The sequence below is a fragment of the Columba livia genome, chromosome 3 (assembly GCF_036013475.1).
Source record: "Columba livia isolate bColLiv1 breed racing homer chromosome 3, bColLiv1.pat.W.v2, whole genome shotgun sequence".
In the NCBI taxonomy this organism is placed as follows: Eukaryota; Metazoa; Chordata; class Aves; order Columbiformes; family Columbidae; genus Columba; species Columba livia.
This window is the reverse complement of record NC_088604.1, coordinates 101,851,764-101,873,206: the sequence shown is the minus strand read 5'-3', so window position 1 is coordinate 101,873,206 and position 21,443 is coordinate 101,851,764. Positions and strand designations below refer to the sequence as shown.

The 21,443-nt window shown below is 45.7% G+C and overlaps 1 protein-coding gene across 1 annotated transcript in view; it reads right to left on the bottom strand.

The window, feature by feature from the left end:
* The window catches only part of CAPN2 (calpain 2), a 30,695-nt gene that overhangs the window by 4,826 nt on the left and 4,426 nt on the right, over positions 1-21,443 (bottom strand). Inside the window, exons 3-15 of the mRNA XM_005511486.3 lie at positions 15,129-15,247; positions 14,612-14,745; positions 13,516-13,684; positions 10,916-10,999; positions 9,324-9,409; positions 8,311-8,385; positions 7,930-8,090; positions 7,440-7,609; positions 6,272-6,283; positions 4,548-4,759; positions 3,139-3,175; positions 2,298-2,363; positions 1,307-1,364 (exon numbers count right to left, since the gene is read on the bottom strand). Coding sequence (XP_005511543.2) covers positions 1,307-1,364; positions 2,298-2,363; positions 3,139-3,175; positions 4,548-4,759; positions 6,272-6,283; positions 7,440-7,609; positions 7,930-8,090; positions 8,311-8,385; positions 9,324-9,409; positions 10,916-10,999; positions 13,516-13,684; positions 14,612-14,745; positions 15,129-15,247 — 1,383 coding nt within the window. The remainder of the gene's footprint in view (positions 1-1,306; positions 1,365-2,297; positions 2,364-3,138; positions 3,176-4,547; positions 4,760-6,271; positions 6,284-7,439; positions 7,610-7,929; positions 8,091-8,310; positions 8,386-9,323; positions 9,410-10,915; positions 11,000-13,515; positions 13,685-14,611; positions 14,746-15,128; positions 15,248-21,443) is intronic.

The following is a 21,443-nucleotide window of genomic DNA, read 5'->3' as shown; positions in this document are numbered from 1 at the left end:
CTCTATTTGCTTCTGTGTCATTGGTGGCTTCTTTTGCAACTGGCAATATGGCTTTTTCATTTTGGTGTGGGTTCTTTTTTTTTTTGCTTCTATGTGACGTGTACTTTAGTGTTGTACCTTGTTTGTGACCTACACCTGCTGGTTACTCAATGGCAATTCACTGCCTGCTTAAATCCTGCCCTGGGAAGGGGAGTCCAGCTGCATTGCTGCCACAGCCTGGGTCAGGTGAGTGCAGCGAGTAGCAGGGGATGCTGCCTCCTGCTCTGGGGTTTATTCATGTCATCCAAAGCCTTTGGGATCCAGCAAGTACCTGGTGCAAGGCAGACTGTGGAGGATGTGGTGCCTGTGGAGCTGTGGTCAAGATAACTGCGTGAAGATATTTCTACAATTCCCTCAAATGCTGGATGGGAAATGGTTGCCTGATGTTGCTAAGGTACCCCCCACCCTGATGTAAACTATGGCTTCAGCCATCTCCTTTGCATCCAGCAGAGTGGGAGGCAATGTTCACTTAGAGGTGTGGGCAGTGGGGAAGAGCTTCAGGTGGGAGGACACACAGGCAAGAATGACAGAGCTCTTGGGAAATGTTCAGAGGATGGTCCTTGTTTTGCATGAGGGGGACACAGCAGTGAAGCAGGCAAATGGATACTAATAAACATCCCTCTTTGATTTCCTGATAAAGAGACTTGGGGTAAAAGTTAGCTGTGATGTTTCCTCAAGCAAACAGCCCAGCTGGTCTAGTTTGTAGGTGTGCTACAGAAGCAAGAAACAGAGGTAAAGCTTTCCTGCCCTTGTCTGTCTGCAAAGACAAGGGTGGACTTTTGTGGACAACATGGACTTCAGTGGTAGGTAGCTTCATGCAAGGGAAGAACATCAAATCAAGCTTGGTAACCAGCAATACACCACTGCTAACTGGACACTCCAGACCATTAGCTGGGCTGCTGTTTGAATCCTGAGTGGTTCAATATTAAAGTAACAGCAATACCTTCTCTTGATTATTATCAAGCATTAATCAAATCCATCCCTCTTCCTGGCAGCCAATTCCCAGTAGCAGCCGCTGGGATAAAAGGCACCCATGTGCACCCTGCCAAAGCACATGTCCTGTGAAACACACCTTCAGCACAGGCACAGCCTCCCAAAAGAGCAGAGACAGCATCTGGCCTTGGCAGTGTGGAGAGCCAAGCCGAGGTCTGGGGCAGAGCCCAGAGGTTTGACTCTGCCCAGGTCAGCGCTGCAGTCTGTGCTCTCATGGCTGTGCTGGAAACCTGCTCGTGGCCACGGAAAGGCACAGCTGGAGGAAGGTACTTACGTTTAGCCATGACTTTATTCAAGATGTTGCGCAGTTCGAAGGCAGAGATCTCTGCATCCTGTGGAAAAGAGGAAAACAACTGAAATATTCTATTCTTCATATTCCCATTGCATTTGCATTCTATTCTATTCCATTCCCATTCCATGACATATTCTATTCTATTCTATTCTATTCTATTCTATTCTATTCTATTCTATTCTATTCTATTCTATTCTATTCTATTCTATTCTATTCTATTCTATTCTATTCTACTCTACTCTATTCTATTCTGTTCCACTCCATTCCATTCTACTCCATTCCACCCCTAATCTAGTCTATTCCTATTCTATTCTATTCCATTCCATTCTGTTCCATTTCTATTCCTATCCTATCCTATCCTATCCTATCCTATCCTATCCTATCCTATCCATCACTATTCTATTCCTTTCTATCCCTCTCTCTGGGAGCCTCAGACACCATCTCAAAAACAGCCTCTGACTCCTTTGTGTCATTTGGCCCAACTCAAGCATCCCCTGGAGCTCTAGTTTCTCTTGGATAGAAACACGAGTGGCAAGCTCTCCCCACAGCCATTCCCAGTAGCACCAGCGGTTCCCAGTAGCGCAGCCCTGCTGTGCATTGGCAGGCCGGGCTGTGGGTCTGTCTGAACCCTGGGGCAGGCGAGAGCAGCCTGGGGAGAAGGCCCAGCCCAGCCCTAACTGTCTACCAGAGAGACCCATGTGCACAGACACCAAATCCTCCACCTGAAGGACAGAATTAGGGACCTGCAGAGATAAAAGTCAATCGAAGAGAACAGGAACACTTAGAAATCTGTTGTGTGAGCAGATGGGTAACTACGCAGATTTTTGCACACACAATTAGGCACATGCTCGAGATTTGACTCAGCACAGGAATTAAACTCCTTGCTGGGGGAAAAAGCATCTCTCTTGCCCACTCACACACACTACCAGTAAGTCCTTAAAGAAACCAAACAAACAAAAGCCCAAAAACTTACACTTCCTGCTAGCTGTGCAAAAAGCTTTTTAAAGTTGGGTTCAATGTCGTCTTCACTGATGTCAGTCTAGAAGAGAGAAACAGAGAACATGGAAAGGAGGAACTTTTCTGCCCGAGAAGGAGTTAATACATTTCCTTGCCCATAGTGAAACACAATTTAAGTGGCAAAGTTAAAGGCACAGAGTGCTTTCACTTTGATTTTAATGAGTTTTATTTTCAGGGTGCCTCAAAATGCTGGTGTTGCAAATACTGCAGGAACTGAACATTTCTGCAATGGCTTTTTTTTTTTTTTAATTATTGTATTAAAAAAAGATCACAACCAAATTCAGAACTTCTTTCTACTTTCTCTCTACCATTAGACTAGCTGTCTTCATTAAAATAAATCAAAAAGTTCTCATCTTGGCAAAAAAGAAAACATAATAGGGTGATAGTTGCATTAGTAGGCAAAACATCTGCAGCAAGACTAAACATATGTTGAGCCACTACTTATAGAAACAATATCACGTGCAAAAACACCCCTGTAGCTAAAGGGCTGCACTCCCAGATTCCTGGAAAACAAAGGGAATTTTCCATTGTCACCTCTGCAGAGAGCACATGATCTCCTCTACCTGAGAAGCCCAAGCTCACCACTCTGGATAAAGGATAACATGTGTTTCCGTGATTATTTATGATGTTTGTGTTTGCTGGACGTTCAACTATAGACATTGAAAGATCTGTTTCCAAAGTGCGGTGACAGTTCTTGCTAACGCCTATAGAAAAATGCTGCCCTGCACAGGGAACAGGCACTCCAACTCCACTTACTGATGACTAAATGATCTCAATTTAAAATATTTAAGATATACCTCTTCAAAATCGGCCTCAATTTCATCATCTATAACCCTAGAAAGATAAAGAAATTGAAATTAAAACCAAAACAAGTCACTTTTCTGATGCCCTTGCTTCAAGTCTCAGTTAAAGAGAGATGCTTTAAATGATGAGAATAACGATGTGTTCAACAGTTATGGGATTAATGAACCACACACTGCGTACCCACCAGCGAGAACAGTATTTTGCCAGCTACAGCAACAAGAGTTTCAAAACACATTATAAACTGTGCAATGTTCTGCAGAGCCACAGATAGGATTCTGGGTCAGATATGACCCTTTGAGTCACTTGGTGCTACTGCCTACAGACCCCAGCCCAAGACCAGGCTCTCAGGTGCAAATCAAGCTTTATCTAGTAACTTTAATTCTCTTTTTTTCTTTTAAAACTGCAAAAAGTGGGAGCCTTGAAGTCATTTGGATGTGCCAGAGTGCATGAAGTGTTTCACACTGTCCCCCAGCTGCTGTGGGAGCATCACACCTACGGAGGGTGTATAAGCACAAAGGGCCCATCAAAAGCTGACTGTGCTGTCACACAACTGACGTCCCAGTTTGCTTGTTGCTACAGAAACATGCAACAAACGATCACAGACCAGTAGAAAGGTTTTTGCTTGCTCTGAATGAGGGAGCTCAGTATAGAAGATCCCACACCACTTCGCAAGGCCTTAGCCCAGCTGCCCTTTAAGATGCGACATGTCTAAATTTTTTCGCAGTTAAAAGTGTGGTTTGAGCCAGTTCCATTAAAACCCACTTTAATTTCATCAAAGGTATTGTTTGGTTGAGCAAGTATCTAGAATTTTTTTCCAGCCTAATTTAAAAGGTGTGAGGATCAATCCTTGCGATCAGTGTGTTCCCAGGCAGCCAAAAGCACATGCAGTTCTGTGTCCCACACAGGGAGCCCAGCCTGCTGCTTGCTGGGGCTTGCTTCTCTCCACAGACCAACCCAGCTGCCTACAGCCCAATAACAGAACATGTCTGCCCAGGTAGGGCTGGCAATAATAACAATAACAGTTCACTACATTAGTATTATAGTAATATATATTAATATAGCATATTATATTAATATCAACTATACAAATAATTTCATTATGTTAACATAAAATTATTATATCAATAAAGAGCATTAATATGTAATGCTATTATATTATTATTATTATTATTATTATTATTATTATTATTGTCATTGTCATTGTCATTGTTACCATTATTCTACCATTCCTTCCTGCTAAGTTCACTCAAACTTTCCTCAGTTGCAAATGGGGAACCCAGGGACAAACAAGATCCGCCGGTACCCCACCCTGTGCTGCTCCATCCTTCCACACCCACGAGAAGGACCAGAGGGTGCCCACGTGCCCATAGCGCTCTTACAGAGTTACGAAAAAACTACATACGTGGAGTTTGCATTTTTTTCAGAGAAGACTCTCAGACAGAAATCCCCATTCTTGTTGGGTTCGAAGGTTGAGGGTACAATGATATATTCTCCTGCAGGGAGCTTGAATCGGTTCAGCACTTCTCGGAGGTTGATGAAGGTGTTCGATCTTTCTCTCGCTTTGTTGGTCAGGAAAAAGTTTTTGCTCAGATGAATATTCGTCTGGCCAGAAAACTTACGAGAAACAAAGAAAGAAGGAAAAAACCCCACAGTTTGCACGCAATGGCATTCACAAATTAAAAATATAATAGAGATGACAACTAGCTCTGTATGGAAAAGAAGTCCATTCAACAGAAGCAAAAGAGAAAAGAGGAGGGAGGTGGGTGCATCCCACCACAGTATTCCTGAGCTGTGGGTGCAAACGTATTTTACAGATCACCTCAATAAATCATTTGGGTCATGCTTATATGTTGCAGACGATGGACAGTTTGTGAAGACATCTGGCAAATTCTTCCACCAACTATTTTTCTTCTAAGCAAGATGGCTAAGGACAGATGTCCCTCTGGTCCCCAGAGCTGGTGCCACCAGGGGACCGCAGCCCTGCTCTGCTTCTGAAGTCAAGCTGCTGTAAGGCAGAGAGGCCTCTTATGGAGGGCTCCAAGAAGGAAATAAACGTTACAACTTACAAAAGCCTATTTGGAGTGTAACATCTTTCACAACAAACTCTTCTGTGCAGGTTTTGCAGGTGGGCTAGCTTGGGTCTAGAAGCAAACATCAGGAAGATGCACAGTTCAAAAATCTCTCCCTTCCCATCCTCCCGGATTTTTAAGAATGCAAAACCTGTCAGACCTGCTTCCATGGGGGGGGATAAAATTCCATCTTTTGGGGAAAAGAAGGACTGTAGTTAGAGTCTCTTTTTTGAAAATCAGGATTTTGGACTGCTAGGGTGAGAGCTAAGTGGCTGACAGAGTACTGGTAAGGCACTCAAAAGGTACATAAAAAATGCAATTAACAAGTAGCACCATTGCCTCTCCTGATGAAACCCCATTTTGTGTGGCAGCAGCTGGTTTGAGCGTGGCCTGGGGAGCTGTGAGGGGCCCCAGCTGCTCTGCAGGCACCCCCACAGGTACTGTACGCCCTGTAATGGGGTTACCCCAGAATTTTGCTCAATCTCACTTGTTCCTCTGAGAAATCATAGAATCATTTTGGTTGGAAGAGACCCTCAGGATCATTGAGTCCAACCATAATGAGCAGCAACAGCTCAGAGGTGTCTGCAGCCGTCTCGTATCGCACAAGCATCGCTGCATTGCACAGCCCTCTCTGGTCCCCAGGGCATCCTGTTAGCTACCTGCAGGCAGAAATGGAGAGAAACTGATAAAGACTGTGCTTAGGGAAATGAAAATTAGCACGTCCTTGGAGTATCAGTTGTGTGTCAAACATGAACTCTGTGCAAACCTCAGAAAAGCAGCTGTGCTCTGGGGAAGCAGGTGTGGGGCTGGGCTGGGAGAAGACCCGTGTAAGAGCAGCTCTGATGGGTTTCTGCAGTACAAGGAGCTCTCATCCCAATGCAAGACGCCCTGAAAACGTGACATGGGCTCAAAGCCTCTTCCAGAACAAATGACCTCTAACTTTGGACTCTGCACAGTCAATAGTGTCCTGCAGCAAAGGAGGATCCTCTGAACCATTTCTTCCCACAAGCCATTCAGGCCCAACTCTGCACGTTGAGCACCAATGCATGGTACATACCTCTGGGGGCACCTGCAAGGAGAAAAGGAGAGAGTTATTGGCTTGCTGACTGGCAGCTCCATGGCTACTTTTCACTGTTGGTTAGTAGGCACATCCATACTCTTGAAAAATAAACACCCAGCTCAAGGGGGAAGGTGAACGCTGAGCCCATGTCACCCAACCACTGGCTCTGCTCCCAGCTCCATCCCAGAGGCCGGTGGGGCTCACCTGGGCCAGCACAGACACAGCCAGGCTGGTTGTGGTTTCCTGCTGACTCTACCCTGTGCCCTATCATGTTTTTTCTAGACTCAGTTTCTCCACTATTTCTTCCCATCTTCTCTTTCACCATCCTGAACCTCTGACCTCTCCACCATCAGGAGAGGAGGCAAGGGCTGAGCAAGACAATAATGCAGTTCTCCGTTTCCTTATGGGTTCTGGGGACCTAACTTTGCTTTAAATCTTATTTGACTACAGGGACCAGGCTCTTGGATGAGCTTTTCCAAAGCTGGGATATTGAGAAGGCAAGCAGTTGCACATCTTGCTTATGGATACAGAGCAATCAGCAGCCAAGACCATTATTCTTATTTTCACTGCCAGTTAAGAATCGCTGCTTTGCAGCTCAGAACAAAATGTCCTGCTTAAGGAGTTACCATAGACACGTCTTTGACCCTTTATTCAGTAGAACAAGTTTTACAGGCGTTTTGGATGGTTCTGCTCCCCAGGTTAGCTCCCTACCATGGCTGCTCTCATTCTGCTGCTTTTCACCTCAGCCTGACAAGCAAAGGTCAGACTGGAGTTCTGCACGTTTATTTTTAAATACTTTTTCTGCTCATCAATTAGACGCACAGAATATTATAGGTAGGAAGGGACCTCTGTAGGTCATTTGGTCCAACGCCCTACTCAGAACAAGGCCAATATCAAAATTAATGACATTGCTCAAGACTTTGTCCAGCCTAGGTTTGGATATCTCCAGGAATGCAGATTCCATGCATCCCTCCAAGCACCTGTCTCTGTACTTGACCACTGTTTTTGTGAAGGGTAATTTTCTAAATATCTAAGGGAATTTCCTGGCTGTAGCTGTTGTCTGACTCAACCTGGTTGAGTTTTGACAAAAAGCCCAGTCTGAGAACTGCACTACCCCATTTACAGGGTGAGTTTTCCTCCTGTGCACCTGTACTGCCTTACTTGCCTCATAAATCGCAAAGCCAATGGTGTGCATGTCCTCTCCCATCTTCCTCTGCTTCCGCCGGTGCTTCTGAATCAGGCCAATGATGAAAGTGCAGCCTCTCTCAGGATCATCAGGATCCTCATCTTCTTCCTCCAGCTTGATTAAATACTGTGGATTTGTCCAGAAAGTGTCTGGGAAGCAGATTTGTGCAAACTGTTCAGAGGCTGAAAGCAGCCGTGTTGATATATACATGTCAGCTAGGACAGATGCTGCTCTGATTTCCAAAATCAGCTGCAGGAAGGAAACCTAATACTCCCCTCCCTGCCTTTACACCCACAACTAGACACTCATCGGAAGCCACATTTCCCAAAACCTGCAGTTTTTGGATGTCAGTCCCAGATACCCCAGGTACATCTTCTTCCATAGGTCACCCCGAACCAGTTCCCAGAGAAAGTCCAAGCAGACATGTATAAAGGGTTTTTCCATCCCAGTGGTGACCATGTGCTCTTACTTGGGTAATTCCTGCACCCCCCTGCAGTGGCTCCACGCCTCCAGTTCCCATCCAGCTTCATCAGGCTCCACTTCTTGTACCTGTCGCTTGCCAGGGTATCTGGCGTCAGGTTGCAGATCTCCAGGCGGGAGTAATGTCTCAAGAAGTCATTGTACGCCATCCTGTGGGAGGCAATGCCACAGGCAACGTTTCCTGAGAATGGACAGGCCTTCAATGCAATCACCTCGTCTAGCCTCACTCTCTCCCACTGCCATTTAGCACTAGGATTTGGGGTGAATTTGCTCACTCATCATGGAGTGTGTACTGGGAGAGGTTACTTTGTATGAAAAAAAGCAGAGTATACATTCCCTTCAGGCTGAATGGAAGTCCAGCGCTACTTACCAAAATTCCCCATCTTCATGTCTCCTAGTCAGCTGCTCCCGCACCTCAGGATCAACACCACTCCAGTTTGGACAGCTGAAAAACAATCCCACATCAACTACAGGGTACAGTAAAGGTTAAACCCTAATGTAGCTGTTCTGGCATAATGATTTCACTTTCTTACAGTTCCACGCAACTCCACAATATCTAGCTGATACCCGAGGGAATGGCAGGAAGATGTACCAGGGGAAGTTTAGGTTGGACATCAGGAAAAGGTTCTTCACCCAGAGGGTGCTGGAGGTGTCACGGCCCCAAGCCTGACAGTGTTCAAGAAGAGACTGGACAACACCCTCAGACACATGGTGTGAACTGTGGGGTTGTCCTGTGCAGGGACAGGAGTTGGACTCGATGGTCCTTGTGGGTCCCTTGTGGGTCCCTTCCAACTCACGACATTCTATGATTCTGTGATAGCAGCTCCAGGGCTCTCAAATCATAGCAGAATTAAAATTCATGGACCTGGGATATCCAATATCTCACTTCTTAAATATCCAAGGTAAGGATCAGAAACAGAGGTTTCATTTGCAGAAAAGTGCTAATGACTTGACTGAAATGGAGCTTTATTTTAGAAAAAGCAAGACTCAGGATAAATACTGGCCAGACACAGAAGTGAGTTAAATCCAGTTTTCATTGCTAACAAGAGAAATGGATTTTTAAAGCCTTATTAGAAAATAAGTTTTCAGACGCTCACCACTGAATCCAGGCTGTTAAATAAGCAGAAACTACAGAGAGGCTTCTAGGAATCACCAGCCAAATCTTACACATCTTACACATCTTACACAAAGGCATGTGTTTGCATGAAGCAATGCCCACATGGGAGATGACAGCAATGGGATGCTTCTTTGAAAGAGAGCAAACATCACATCCAGATGTGACTTACAAAGGAATTTGAGGTAGGCAGAAGACAGATGACAGTGGAAATATGATTGAACCCCTCCAGTGAAAGCCTATATGCAACACACAAGCCATCAACTCACTTGTCATTCCATTTCCCAGTCCACTCCACTTCCCCCCAGGGATTTCGGATTCTGATCAGCTTCTGCACTGTTCCTCGGAAGTTCACCTGATGGGATCAGAAATGTATGAAGAGTTACCCAGCGACTCAGCACTGCTCTGCCTTCCACCTTTCCTACGGGAATTAAAGAATATGAAAGAGCAAGTATCTTGGTGCTATGCAGGACAATGTATATACACAAACATGTACCCATCTGGTCCAAAATATTTTGAAAGAGTTCCATGTACCCAAGGTTGTCCAGAGAAGGTTTATAGCATGCACAAATCAAACCTCATGATAAGCAAAATGTCTAGTTTGTGCTGCTAAGAAAAATACCTATGACAGAATTTCAAGCAAATGGAATGTAAAGCTGCTACAGGCCTGCTAAAAAGCAGGTATTACACAAAGGGATATTTCTCTAAAGTTGTCATCTATATATAAACTGCCTTTTCACGTTCAAATGCCTTTTTTCACTTCACCTGCAAATAAGATGAGCCTGTTACAAGAGATGGGACACTCAGTCTGGCCACAAGCCCTTTGACCACGTGAATGCCCCGCAGTGCAGCAGCATCAGCCCCTCTTCGTGCTGTGCTGAGGCTCTGGCTTGTTATCTGCTGATCTCTGTGCACACAGAGGCCAAGCAAAATTGTACAAGTTTCAGTGGGAACGCCCAGTATTTATGGGGAACACATGGCACTAATTTGAGGAAGGAGCTGGTGCACTGCTAGAGCCCAAAGGCAAGAAAGCTGCACAGAGCAGCAGCAGTACAGAGTCCAGAGGTGATGCTCCAGTGCCTGAAATAAACTATCCTTACAAAGGCTGCAGAGATTTCCAAAGGAAAAGCTTAGCTAAGTCATGCCTGTTTGTGCATTATGGTTAAACTTCCCCTTTGCTGCTTTTTGCTGCAAGAGGACAACCAAATGCACACACGTAAATCTGCCTGATAGCAGCCTCCACCTCAGCGTAGCACATCAGCAGCTCTCTATGCCTCACTCTAAAGTTTCAGAAATTGTTTCAGAAACAATTATTGGTGAAGTGACTGAAAGTCCATTACACACCTGGAAGGACACCATGATCTGCTTCTTCTGTTTTCACTTGCCTTACCTTCGCCAGTCACCTGCTCTTGGACAGGCACCTTACATTGCAGCACCGTGCCCTGCTAAAAGTTGCTGTTCTGCATTTAAGGGACAATAACTTGTTTTTGTTTTGCTTGGCCCACGTCTCTCACACATCTTGCTGTGCATTTCAGGTACAGTGCTGCCTGCTACACAGAAATGTTTTCAGGCACCTGTTCACCAGGAGGGTAGTGTGCCATCTGCATAGAGCTTCCCACCGCCCTGCTCATGGAAAAAACAGGGTTTTTTTTGGTCAAACCCCCAAGAAGTCAAGTTTGTGTTTACCCAAAACACACCAATTCAGTATTTCTTTAGAAAGAAGTGACTCAAAACCTGATTTAACAAAATGGATGAGACCGAAGAATTTGTCAATTTGAAGCTGCCTTTGTGGTTGCCGCAGCTTGGGAAGGGCTACATGCAAATCTCGCTGCATTTCACCCCTTTGGGAAAGTTCACCTACCTCCTCTGCCCCGGTGACTGAATACGCGTGTCCCTTCACCAGCTTTTGGGAAGTGACTGCCTCCGTCTCCGCTGCACTGGTGATCTGGAGGAGCAGAGAAAATCGATGAGCATGGCCACCCCCGTGGAAGGGGATCCAACAGAGCAAAGCTTCCCCCTCCAACGGAGCTTTAATCTTGTTGGGAGGCTGCAGGGGTGGTTTAGCTGCTGCACAGAGAAAATGAGAGTGATCTGTGTGGCAGAGCAGAGAGAGGGGATGCAGCATGTGTAGCAGTGCTAGAGCCCCCTAGGGCCCACGTTTGTGGCGTGGGATGCATGCCAGAAGCCCTGCACTGCAGCAAAGCTCCCTCCTGGCTCCAAAACACTCCACGTGGTACATCCCCTCTTGTGCATCTCCAAACACTATACAAAGGGAACATACAATGAGCTCCTTGTTCTCAAGGTACCAGGAGGAACACAAGGGATCACTGGCCTGAGGCTGCCCAGGTATCACCGGGGATCATACGTAGATCCAATAAGCCCCAGTGCTTTGCTTTTGGGTCAAAACACCCCCTTTGGCTCTGCAGTGGGGTGGGAGAGGTCACCTTTCCCCAGCACCACCACCCTCAGACCTGCCACGCAGGAGATCAAAGGAAAAGGCTGCACTTTGAATGCCATTCATATCTGCTCCCACCGGGAGTCCTGCGTCCAGCTCTGGAGCCCTCATTACAGGAAAGACATGGACCTGTTGGAGTGGGGCCAGAGGAGGGACACAAAAACGATCGGAGGGCTGGAACAGCTCTGCTGTGAGGACAGGCTGAGAGAGTTGGGGTTGTTGAGCCTGGAGAAGGAAGGCTTCAGGGAGACTTTATTGCAGCCTTTCAGTACTCAAAATGAGCCTATACAAAAGATAGGGACAGATTTTTTAGCAGGGCCCGTTGCAACAGGACAAGGGGTAATGGTTTTAAACTAAAGGAGGGGGAGACTCAGGTTAGACGTGAGCAAGAAATGTTTTGCAATGAGGGTGGTGAAACACTCGCCCACGTTGCCCAGAGAAGTGGCAGATGCCCCATCCCTGAAGACATTCCAGGCCAGGCTGGACGGGGCTCTGAGCAATCTGATCTGGTTGAAGATGTCCCTGCTTATGGCAGGGGGGTTGGACTAGATGAGATTTGAAGGTCCCTTCCAACCCAAACTCTTCTATGATTCTATGACCTGAAGGCCTATCACCCTCTCACTGTTTCAGGGCCACTCGAGCAGTCTGGCCTATCAATACTGCAGAGAAAAAACAGTTCTTGCTAGAAAGTGACTGCTCGACATCTTGCTCTAAAGACACTTAAGCCTTTATGAAACATATGTTTACCGTTGCCTTCCTACCATTTCAGAAAGTGCATGATCTTTAAACAAGCATATCTGAAGCTTAAAAGACCGGCAGGGTGGGATCAAGCAGGATTCCTGCTGTCAGTTCATGCCCTCTTACTGCCCACAGTACACTCTCCATGTAATGCGTAACTTCTGCGTTACTATTTCTCTGATGGAAGAGAAGATTTTACAGGATTTTTTCAAAGGCTAAACTCACTAATAATTAGCTTATAATATAGAAAGTGTCAGCACTTACCAACAAAAGAATATATTTACTTTTCCCCACTCCTCAATGAGATTTGTACCATTCTGGGGCAAAAATCCAGATGTCAGATTCTTATCTAAATGCAAACTAGTAAAAAAGTCCTTGAAAGAGCTGCAAAGTTGCACAGTGATGTTAACCAAGTACTTTTCCTGCTGCGAAGCTTTCCTCTCCTGTGACTCTGATTTAACTTAAAAAATGAGAGGAAACATTTCAGTTTATATTATGGACACGGTCCTTGTAAACAGTTTACCTCCCCTTTAGACATAACTAAGATGTAATCTCCTTTGGGAGTAGGGTGATTATCACAATAACAGCACTTAGACTCATTTCAGTAAAACTAAAGCAATGTTGAATCCTTGCAGAAAAGAGGGCCAAAGCTCCTCTTTTCCTTCTGGTGGAGGTTCAGCTTTTCGCAACATGTTTTCCCATAAAACCTTTTAAGGGTCTAGCAACAGTCCGAGCCTCCCTGCTTCAAGAACAAAGCCCATATTTTTGGGGAACATTTTGGCTCAATTGTTGTGACAAACAGGCTGTGTCAAGGATGGAGTTTGCCACCTCTGAGCATCTGAAACCAAAGCCATTAGCAGCAACTTCCTGTCCAAACCTGCTCAGCCTCTACCAACCTGCGGCTAAGCTACAGGCTTTCTTAAGAACAAAGGTATATATCAGGACCCTTAATGAGTTCCCTGTGTGGTTTGTTGCCATGAACCTATGGAACAGCAAAATCTTTAAGTCTCAAGGAAGAAAAACACGAGAGACATCAAGCTTTTATGCATGAAGTTAACCTATTTTGATTTCAACCTATTTTGAGACATAATACCCCAGAAGAGAACATGCCTATCTCACTCTCTGGGGTCAAAAGGAGAGCAGAAAAGTGGGGGCAGAGGGGACCAGCATCCTTTGTGCACCTCCTGTGCATGGAGCACAGGTACATCCCCCAGCTGCCTGCGTGCACAGCAAGAGCCGAGTGTCCAGAAACAGGCCCACTAACTCACGTCAATGGAGCAGCCAAGGAGAGAGCCTTTCTGAAGTGCCTTCTGAATTATTCTGAAGAGGTTGGGTGGTGCCTTCTGCAGCTCATACCATTCTGCAATACCACCAGTGAAGTCCTCGAAACCTTCAGTGGTGGTGCCACCAGAGAGAGACTCGTACGAGCCGTTCAGCCTGCATGAAAGGGGACAAACACACACAACCATCAGTCTCCGTATTTTCCTCTTGTCACACACACAACCATCAGGTTCCCTATTGTCTCCTTCTCTTGGAGAGAAGGATTCAGTTCCCCAACTGCCACAGCATTTATGCTTTCAACAGCACCACAGCAGCTATGAATGCACCATCTCCCATTCAGCTTTGCTTCTTAGACCTCTGTACTGGCAAAGTCCCAGCATAAAATATTATATGATCAAGTATACAGATTGCAGGTTCTGTCATATCAATGACAAAAATCATGGACACTATTTGAAGAAAAAATAATATTAAAAAAATCAAGGCCCAACAATTTGCCTCTCTATTTCCACCCAGTCTTTTAACTCCTTTAACAATTATGGGTCTAATTTTCAGCTGATCCAAATCAGCTCAGTTTCTTAAGACAATCAAAAACAGTAATGTTAGATGGCAGAATTCCTCCCTGACCAAAACTGGAAATTCAAATTTGACCATCTTCACCTTGAACAGAGACCTGGGCACGTGGACTGGCATGCTTTGCATGCTGAAGCACTGCTGCTGCAAGCCCTCACCGGTGCGTAGGGCACATGAAATGGAGCTTCCCAAGCCCAGGTGACAAAAGACAGTACTCCAGGAACAGCCTTGCCTTGAGATACAAGAACTATTTTTCCTGGCTAGCAGCAAAGCCAGTACTTTTGGCTACTGGTCTTAAGGACCTGACAGCAAAGCTTTACTGAAGCAGCCATAGAAGCGGTCAAGCAGCAGCAATACCCTAGAAGTTTCAAATGGTAATAATTAGGCTGACATTTTATAGGTGCAGTATCAGCACAGCTAAGGATGCTGCAAGGAAGCAGAGGCATGAAGAGATTTGAGGGGGGTGAAAGCAGTCTCCCTTGCCCTAGCAGGGCCACCCTGGCCTCAACTCACTTGGCATAGGCCTTCTCCAGCAGCGCACTCCAAAACTCGCTGCCCTCCGCCGAGTGCACGAAGAGCAGCTCCCCATTCTTGGTGGGCAGCCTGTCATCCACCACGACGTCCACCCACTCCCCGTACTGCCAGAACTGGAAAGAGAGAACAAACTCCCCGTCACCACCCCATGATGTGCACTCACACCACCAGGACACTGATCTGTTAACACCAATTTCCTGGAGGAAAAGCAATCCCCCTCACAGTCAGCTTCACCCATCCTGTTGAGGGATGCATGTCCTCAGATGGATCTGCCAGTGAAGGAAGGACCACAAAGACAGCCCCTGCTCCCAGCTCTTTAGCTAGTGGTTCTCCTCCTTCACCACCATCACCCTTCTTGGATTTCTCCATTTTTCTGCCTGGCTCTTTGATGCCACTCTGAGTGTTCCAAGAAACACCCCACACATAGACATGGCCAGCCACACCAGCTCCTGGCCAACAGCACTGGGGGAAAGACAAGGGCCTGTTTTTCACCTACCTGGAAGTGGAAAATTCCTGCATATTCATCCTGGAAGCTCTGGTCTTTGGGAACGACACGGGCCAGAATTTCTTCATTCAGGGTTAGAGAGGCAATAGCAGCCAAGAGCCAACAGTCCCCTGTAAAGGAAAAAAAAAAAGTTACTTATTCAAACTTTATTCTTTAGGGTTTGTACTGCATAGGGATTGTGCATTATAACTAATAACAATAACTAATAGAGCTGCGATGAGATGGTCCCTCCCATTACTTTACCTGCAAGGGAAGCCAAATGCATGCACACATAGACATCCCACTTTCAGGCAAGTTTTGTGTTTCCTCGAGACCAAAGTAACAAAAAAAAGTAAAAGCAGGCTTTCTGTGATCTACCAGCACAGTTATCACCCATGCTGGGACTATGTGGAAGAAAACTTAATATTCAATTGAGCGTTTACAGGTTAGGAAGCAGCATGGGGAAAAGGCAAACAGCCAGGCCTATGGGCATACATAGGTATTCAGGTGTACAGGTTTTTCTCAGAAGATCAGTGTTTTCTCAAGCATAGCCTGTTTTCTTTTCTCTCCTCCATGCTTAATAAATGCCTGTTGATTTGCCATCCAGAGAACTACCCAATGGGCAAACTTCTTTTAAGGTCTCTTGCCAGACTCCTACCAAATAGGAACTCCTTTCACCTTATATACCTCTGGAGGCTCCTGCTAGAGGCCTCTCTATTTAGTCCCACATCCCATCTCTGGTGCTGGTCATCAGAGAGCCAGGAGAGGTCTGAAGGCAGGCACTGTTCCCCAGCCCCACACACCTCTTCGCCCTTCCTGGGATGGAGCCAACATACACCAAGACTGCACACCAGAGCTCCAGGACACAGGCTGTCTGGACAGTATTTTTCCACACCTTCTCCTACGAAGCAGAGGGAGGAGGAGACCACAACTATATAAACATTACTTCTATTTTCTGTAATTATTTTCAGAAACCAGTGTTACTTTAAGAGAGTGGTTACCTTTCTGCTCAGCCATGGGTCTTCTGCAGCCTTCTACAAGTTGATTATGGATTTAAAGACCTAGGTGATCCCCTGACTCCCACTACTCAACATGTTACTTCTTGTTAGCATTACCAGATCTGTTGTTGCCTTGCTTTGTGAACATAGGAAAATTGGTATTACACATTAAATCCCACAGTCATCCCGCAGCGTATGCAGGGCTGTAGGTTCAAGAAGCATGAGCCACCCACAGCAAGTCAGAAGCCAGCAAAGCAGCTGCCTCTATATAGCCAGCTCTCTCCTATAGGAAAAGGGTCAAAAGCTCACAGGTGAGAATCTGGGGTCTGAATGGGCAACTGGGAGAAAATCTCAGGGAGAAGCAGCACCTTATCACTCTCAGGCTCAGACCCAGCACTGCTCAGCTAACACTAGGAGGAACACGAGGAACCTGCAACTCCCTCCAGCCTGCTCATCACTTTTCATAGCTGAGACCCAGCAGCAGCTATATGAATGACATTTGTCCCATGGCCCTTTTCGCATCTCATGAAAGGTGGAAGACATGAAATGGCAGAATAATTTCAAAACCTGAGATGCTTTTACTATTTCATGACCTAGAGGGGAATAATCGAACATAAAACTTTCCCTTCAGCCCTGCCTCTGGCTGCTTGTACTGCAATGGAGAAATCGTCATGTCAGAGAAGTTTTTCAAACAGGAAAGTCATCTTGCGATTCCCCTGTGAGAGATTACGAAGCAATGAGGATGTTCACCTCCCTCCTCTGTGACAGCACATCCACCTCACCCTGCAAAACATTCTTCTTACAGCCTCCTTTGTGGCATCGAGACCATCCTCCCTGGGAGCCGCACACCCACTGGGGCCCTGGTGCACTCAGAGGTACCGCCAAGCGCAGCAATTGTGCTTGCTGGGAAAGAGATTGGGGTCAGAAGATACTAAGAGACATTCTTAGATGGGCTAATCTACAATTAACAGTGTGATCCTCTGCCCCCAGCCAAGTGAGGGCTTTAGCAGTTACCCTTCATAGAAGTTCTCATTACAGAGGAGGACATTAAAGAGCTCTGCAAATAAACCCTTCTGTCAAAAGGCAACAACAGGGCTTCAGCTTAGATCTGTGCTCTCCCATACACAGCTTGCCTGCACAAAGTGGTTTTTGTTTGGGGTTTTTTTGTTTTTTGTTTGTTTGGTGACCAAAGAAGTCTTCAAACAAACCCAATAGCATGGTAATCACCTGGGAGAGACTGCCCAGAGACTCCTTCTGTACTGAGGATCCTGTTTTTATTAAGTCTCACAAACAGGTAGTTTCTGGACAAGAGTTTGGCTTCCTAAAGTCCAAGATGTAACTACCTGCTAGAAAACAGCCCTGGCACTTTGACTGGGGCTTTTGTGCGTCGGGCTGAATTAATACCATACTGGTATTATATATCTACACCTCTGAATTAATATTATATTGCATCCATTCCTTCCTCCTTAGCTTGTTTTTCTCCCACTGGCACTCATCGCACAGCAAGTCAATTCATTAACCCAGACAAAACAGTCTTTCTGTCGCCTTAGTGTGTTAAAGGAGGTCACAGCTTGTGACAGGCCTCTTCTGGGTCCAGAAAGTGGTGGGTTGCTCTGTATTTTGGCAGTAGAAGTATCATATGTCAGAGGCAGTGTGGGAAAAGGAGATGGATGTAAATGTATGTGTGCACTGGACCAGCACACACTGCAGGAGACCTGAGCACTCTCCATCCACACTCCAGCACTGCACAGGGGTGGACAATACCCTTGGCTTTCCCTCCAGTCATTCCTCTTCTAGTATCCAGGAGCCACAGGCTCCTTACAAGACCAACAAAATCCTAAAAGAAGAAAAAGAGAGGGGATCTTTGTTCTCCCCACTGTGCTGCTGTCCCTCCAGCAGAACAATAATTCACACCTGGGAAAAATTAGCAAGCCTTGGTGAGACTTGTAACAAAGAGCAACCTGAAAGCATCTTGAATACTGGGAACAGGCTTGAGACGAGTCACCGATATATAAATTATCAGGTTAACTGGTCTCAGCACATAGGTCACATAATTGATAACCTGCAGATGGGTGCCTGTCAGAGCAGCACAACAACCCCAATGCACACTCCAGGCTCTGCAAGGCTTTTACAGACTGACATGCACAACTCAGAGGTGAAGTGAGTCCCTGGCATCTCAGACCTACACTAGCTAGGCTAAAACCAGTACCGGTACGCTTACCTAGACTTCTAGGATGCCTTGCCATGGCTAGGCAGATCCATGCCCTCATTCAGACTAGATTAGATAAACCCAGAAAGAGAGCAACCCAGCCTGGTCAGCGCAGCTCTGCTGGTCCTAAGGCACAGCTGGATAAAGCCATAGAGCTCCTGGCCTCTACAACGAAGCTGCAGGCAAAGCTGAAGGCACTTTGTGCATGCTCCGTCAGGTGGGTGGAAACAGCTGGACGCATGTCCTATGCCCCTTGTTTGCAGTCAGCTGTGGAGGTGTTTTTCCTCTCAATTGCTCAATCTGCAGAATAAAGCAGAGTTCACATTGCGCAGCCTTACACAACCAGGCAAACCTGACCGCCCCAAGAAATTCCCAGAGTATTTGACATTGGTGTTACTACCCTCAGAAAAACTGTGCTGATTTCAATCAGTAGCAAGTCTGACTCAGAGAGCAGCTGTCCCACCACTCTTCCAAAGAAATATTAGTATTTCTATTCCATAAACAAGGCAGAGGCTGGGCAGGCAGAGAGTAGCACTGAAAGAATAAGTGAACAACTCCACACAACTGCAATAACTGAGGAAGTCTTGGTCACAAAGCTGCTTAGGGATCTGGATTAAGAGAATACACCCTTTAATGCTATAATACATCTTTGAGTGAGATTTCCCCTGTAGATAAGAAGCACCAAAGTTCAAGGAAGAGTTCTGGGTGCCTCAGTTCAAGAAGGACAAGGAATTGCTTGAGAGAGTCCAGCGCACAGACACCAAGATGATTAAGGGAGTGGAGCATCTCCCGTATGAGGAAAGGCTGAGGGAGCTGAGTCTAGTTTGGAGAAGAAGAGACTGAGGGGTGACCTCAGTAATGTTTATAAATATGTAAAGGGTGAGTGTCATGAGGATGGAGCCAGGCTCTTCTCGGTGACAACCAATGGTAAGACAAGGGGTAACGGGTACAAACCGGAACACAAGAGGTTACACTTAAACATGAGAAGAAACTTCTTCTCAGTGAGGGTGCCAGAGCACTGGAACAGGCTGCCCAGGGAGATTGTGGAGTCTCCTTGTTTGGAGACATTCAAAACCCACCTGGACACCTTCCTGTGTAACCTCATCTGGGTGTTCCTGCTCTGGCAGAGGGATTGGACTAGATGATCTTCTGAGGTCCCTTCCAATCCCTAACATTCTGTGATTCTGCGAAACTCCCTCCAGAGGATCTCTAGTCCCATAAGCAGAGTTTATAAATAATTTCCTTTACTTTCTAGCTGTCCCATCAAGGCAGACATGAAGACAAAGAAACAGCAACTTTGCTGCAGAAATCTTTCTATTGAACTTTATGCAGATTTCTAAGGAGAATTTGGAGCCAGACTGTCATGGTTTAACCCCAGCTGGCAAATAGGACCACGCAGCCACTTGCTCATCCCCTCCCCCCGAAATGGGATCAGGTAGAGAATCAGAAAGCGAAAAAAACCCTTGTGGTTTGAGATAAGAATAGTTTAATAGGATAGCAGAGGAAGAGAAAATAATCATAATGATAGTAGAATGTACAAAACAAGTGATGCACAATGCAATTGCTCACCACCCGCAGCCCCAATAACCTGTTCATTCCCAAGCAGTGGTATTTGTGCCCTAGGACCAACTCCAGCTTATACACTGAGCAGAAGGAAGAAGTGTGGTAAGGAACACCCCTTTGGCCAGCTTGGGTCAGCCGTCCAGTCTGCGCTCCCTCCCAGCTTCTTGTGCACCTTGTAGAGCTTGGGAAGCCGAAAAATTTCTTGACTACCCAGCAACAACCAAAACATCAGTGTACTATAAATATTATTCTCAAACTAAATCCAAAACACAGACACTAGAAAGAAAATTAACTCTACTCCAGCCAAAACCAGGACACAGACACACATAGATCTTAACGCCAACAACTCTGGGCAAGATCTTCTTGAGGTTAAAAGGCAGACGCAGCATATATCAGAGACACACCACCCTTTGGTTTCCACATTTTAAAGCACTCCACAGTCAAGATATCATCTCTCCCTTTCTGAACAGTCATCACTAAAAGTGGACCTGATAATTCAAAGCCTGGATGAGAACAGATCTTGTAATAATACCTGGAGTTTTAGCCTGTGCTAAGTAAGCCTGAGCATGGTCTTTAACAGCCTTAATTATAAGAACCGGCACTTTTGTAAGGCTCTTTACAGTGACTTTCCTTTGACAGAGAAGGCAAGTCCAAGAGGAGGCTAACAGACAGGTTACTTATATGAAGAATTTTAAAGGAGTTATCCAGGCTGGGTTAATCACGGAGAATTTTTGTAAATGTACAATACAGTAGGCAGAATAAGGTTACCAGAAAAGGGAATATTATACAGATGCAAGTTTATTTATATCTACAAGAAGTACTATCTTTCCTGTCACGCTTCCTTTATGCTGCTATCATCGTTTTACTTCTTATTTCGATACATCCAACTCTGCCTTTACCTCATCTCCAGCTATAAATAAGAATGTTGCAAAAAAATTTAATTGGAAGGCAAGCATAAACAGCCATAAGGGCTTAAAACTGGCTATTCTGAAGAGCAGAGACAAGCAAACCACCCCCATGGAGCGCCTGGAGGGCTGTAAGTGGAAGGTCACTTACGTTCCTCTGGTCACTGCACAGCTCATGCAAGAGTATGGAGTCAAAGGAAAAATGTACGTTTGGCCAATCTCAGACACGTCATTATTTTAAAACACTCATAGGCACAGATTAACAGCTACTAAATGTATTTATTTTAACACCATGGGCCTCCAGGAGGTTTTCTGGTTAGAAACATGAGGCTGTGACAACCCACGTACAGTAGAGTGGATGCCAGCATGGGAAAACCATGCATCTGATTTTCTAAATTAATCCTATTCAATTCATTATTTTTCCACACATTTTTATGCAAGGAGGAGACACCTGATTCCAAACAGCAGATGAGAGATACTGTGCTGTGTATGGCCCGGTGTTGTGATACCATGGTGACATCCCCTCCAGAGAAGGTGGTTACGGGTGAATAAACTTCCTCTCGGCAGTGGCTTTGGTTCCTCCCCTCCGCTGTAATGAGTCACCACATCCCATGTGTTGCTATTCTTTGCCAAATACCATCACTGACTTCAG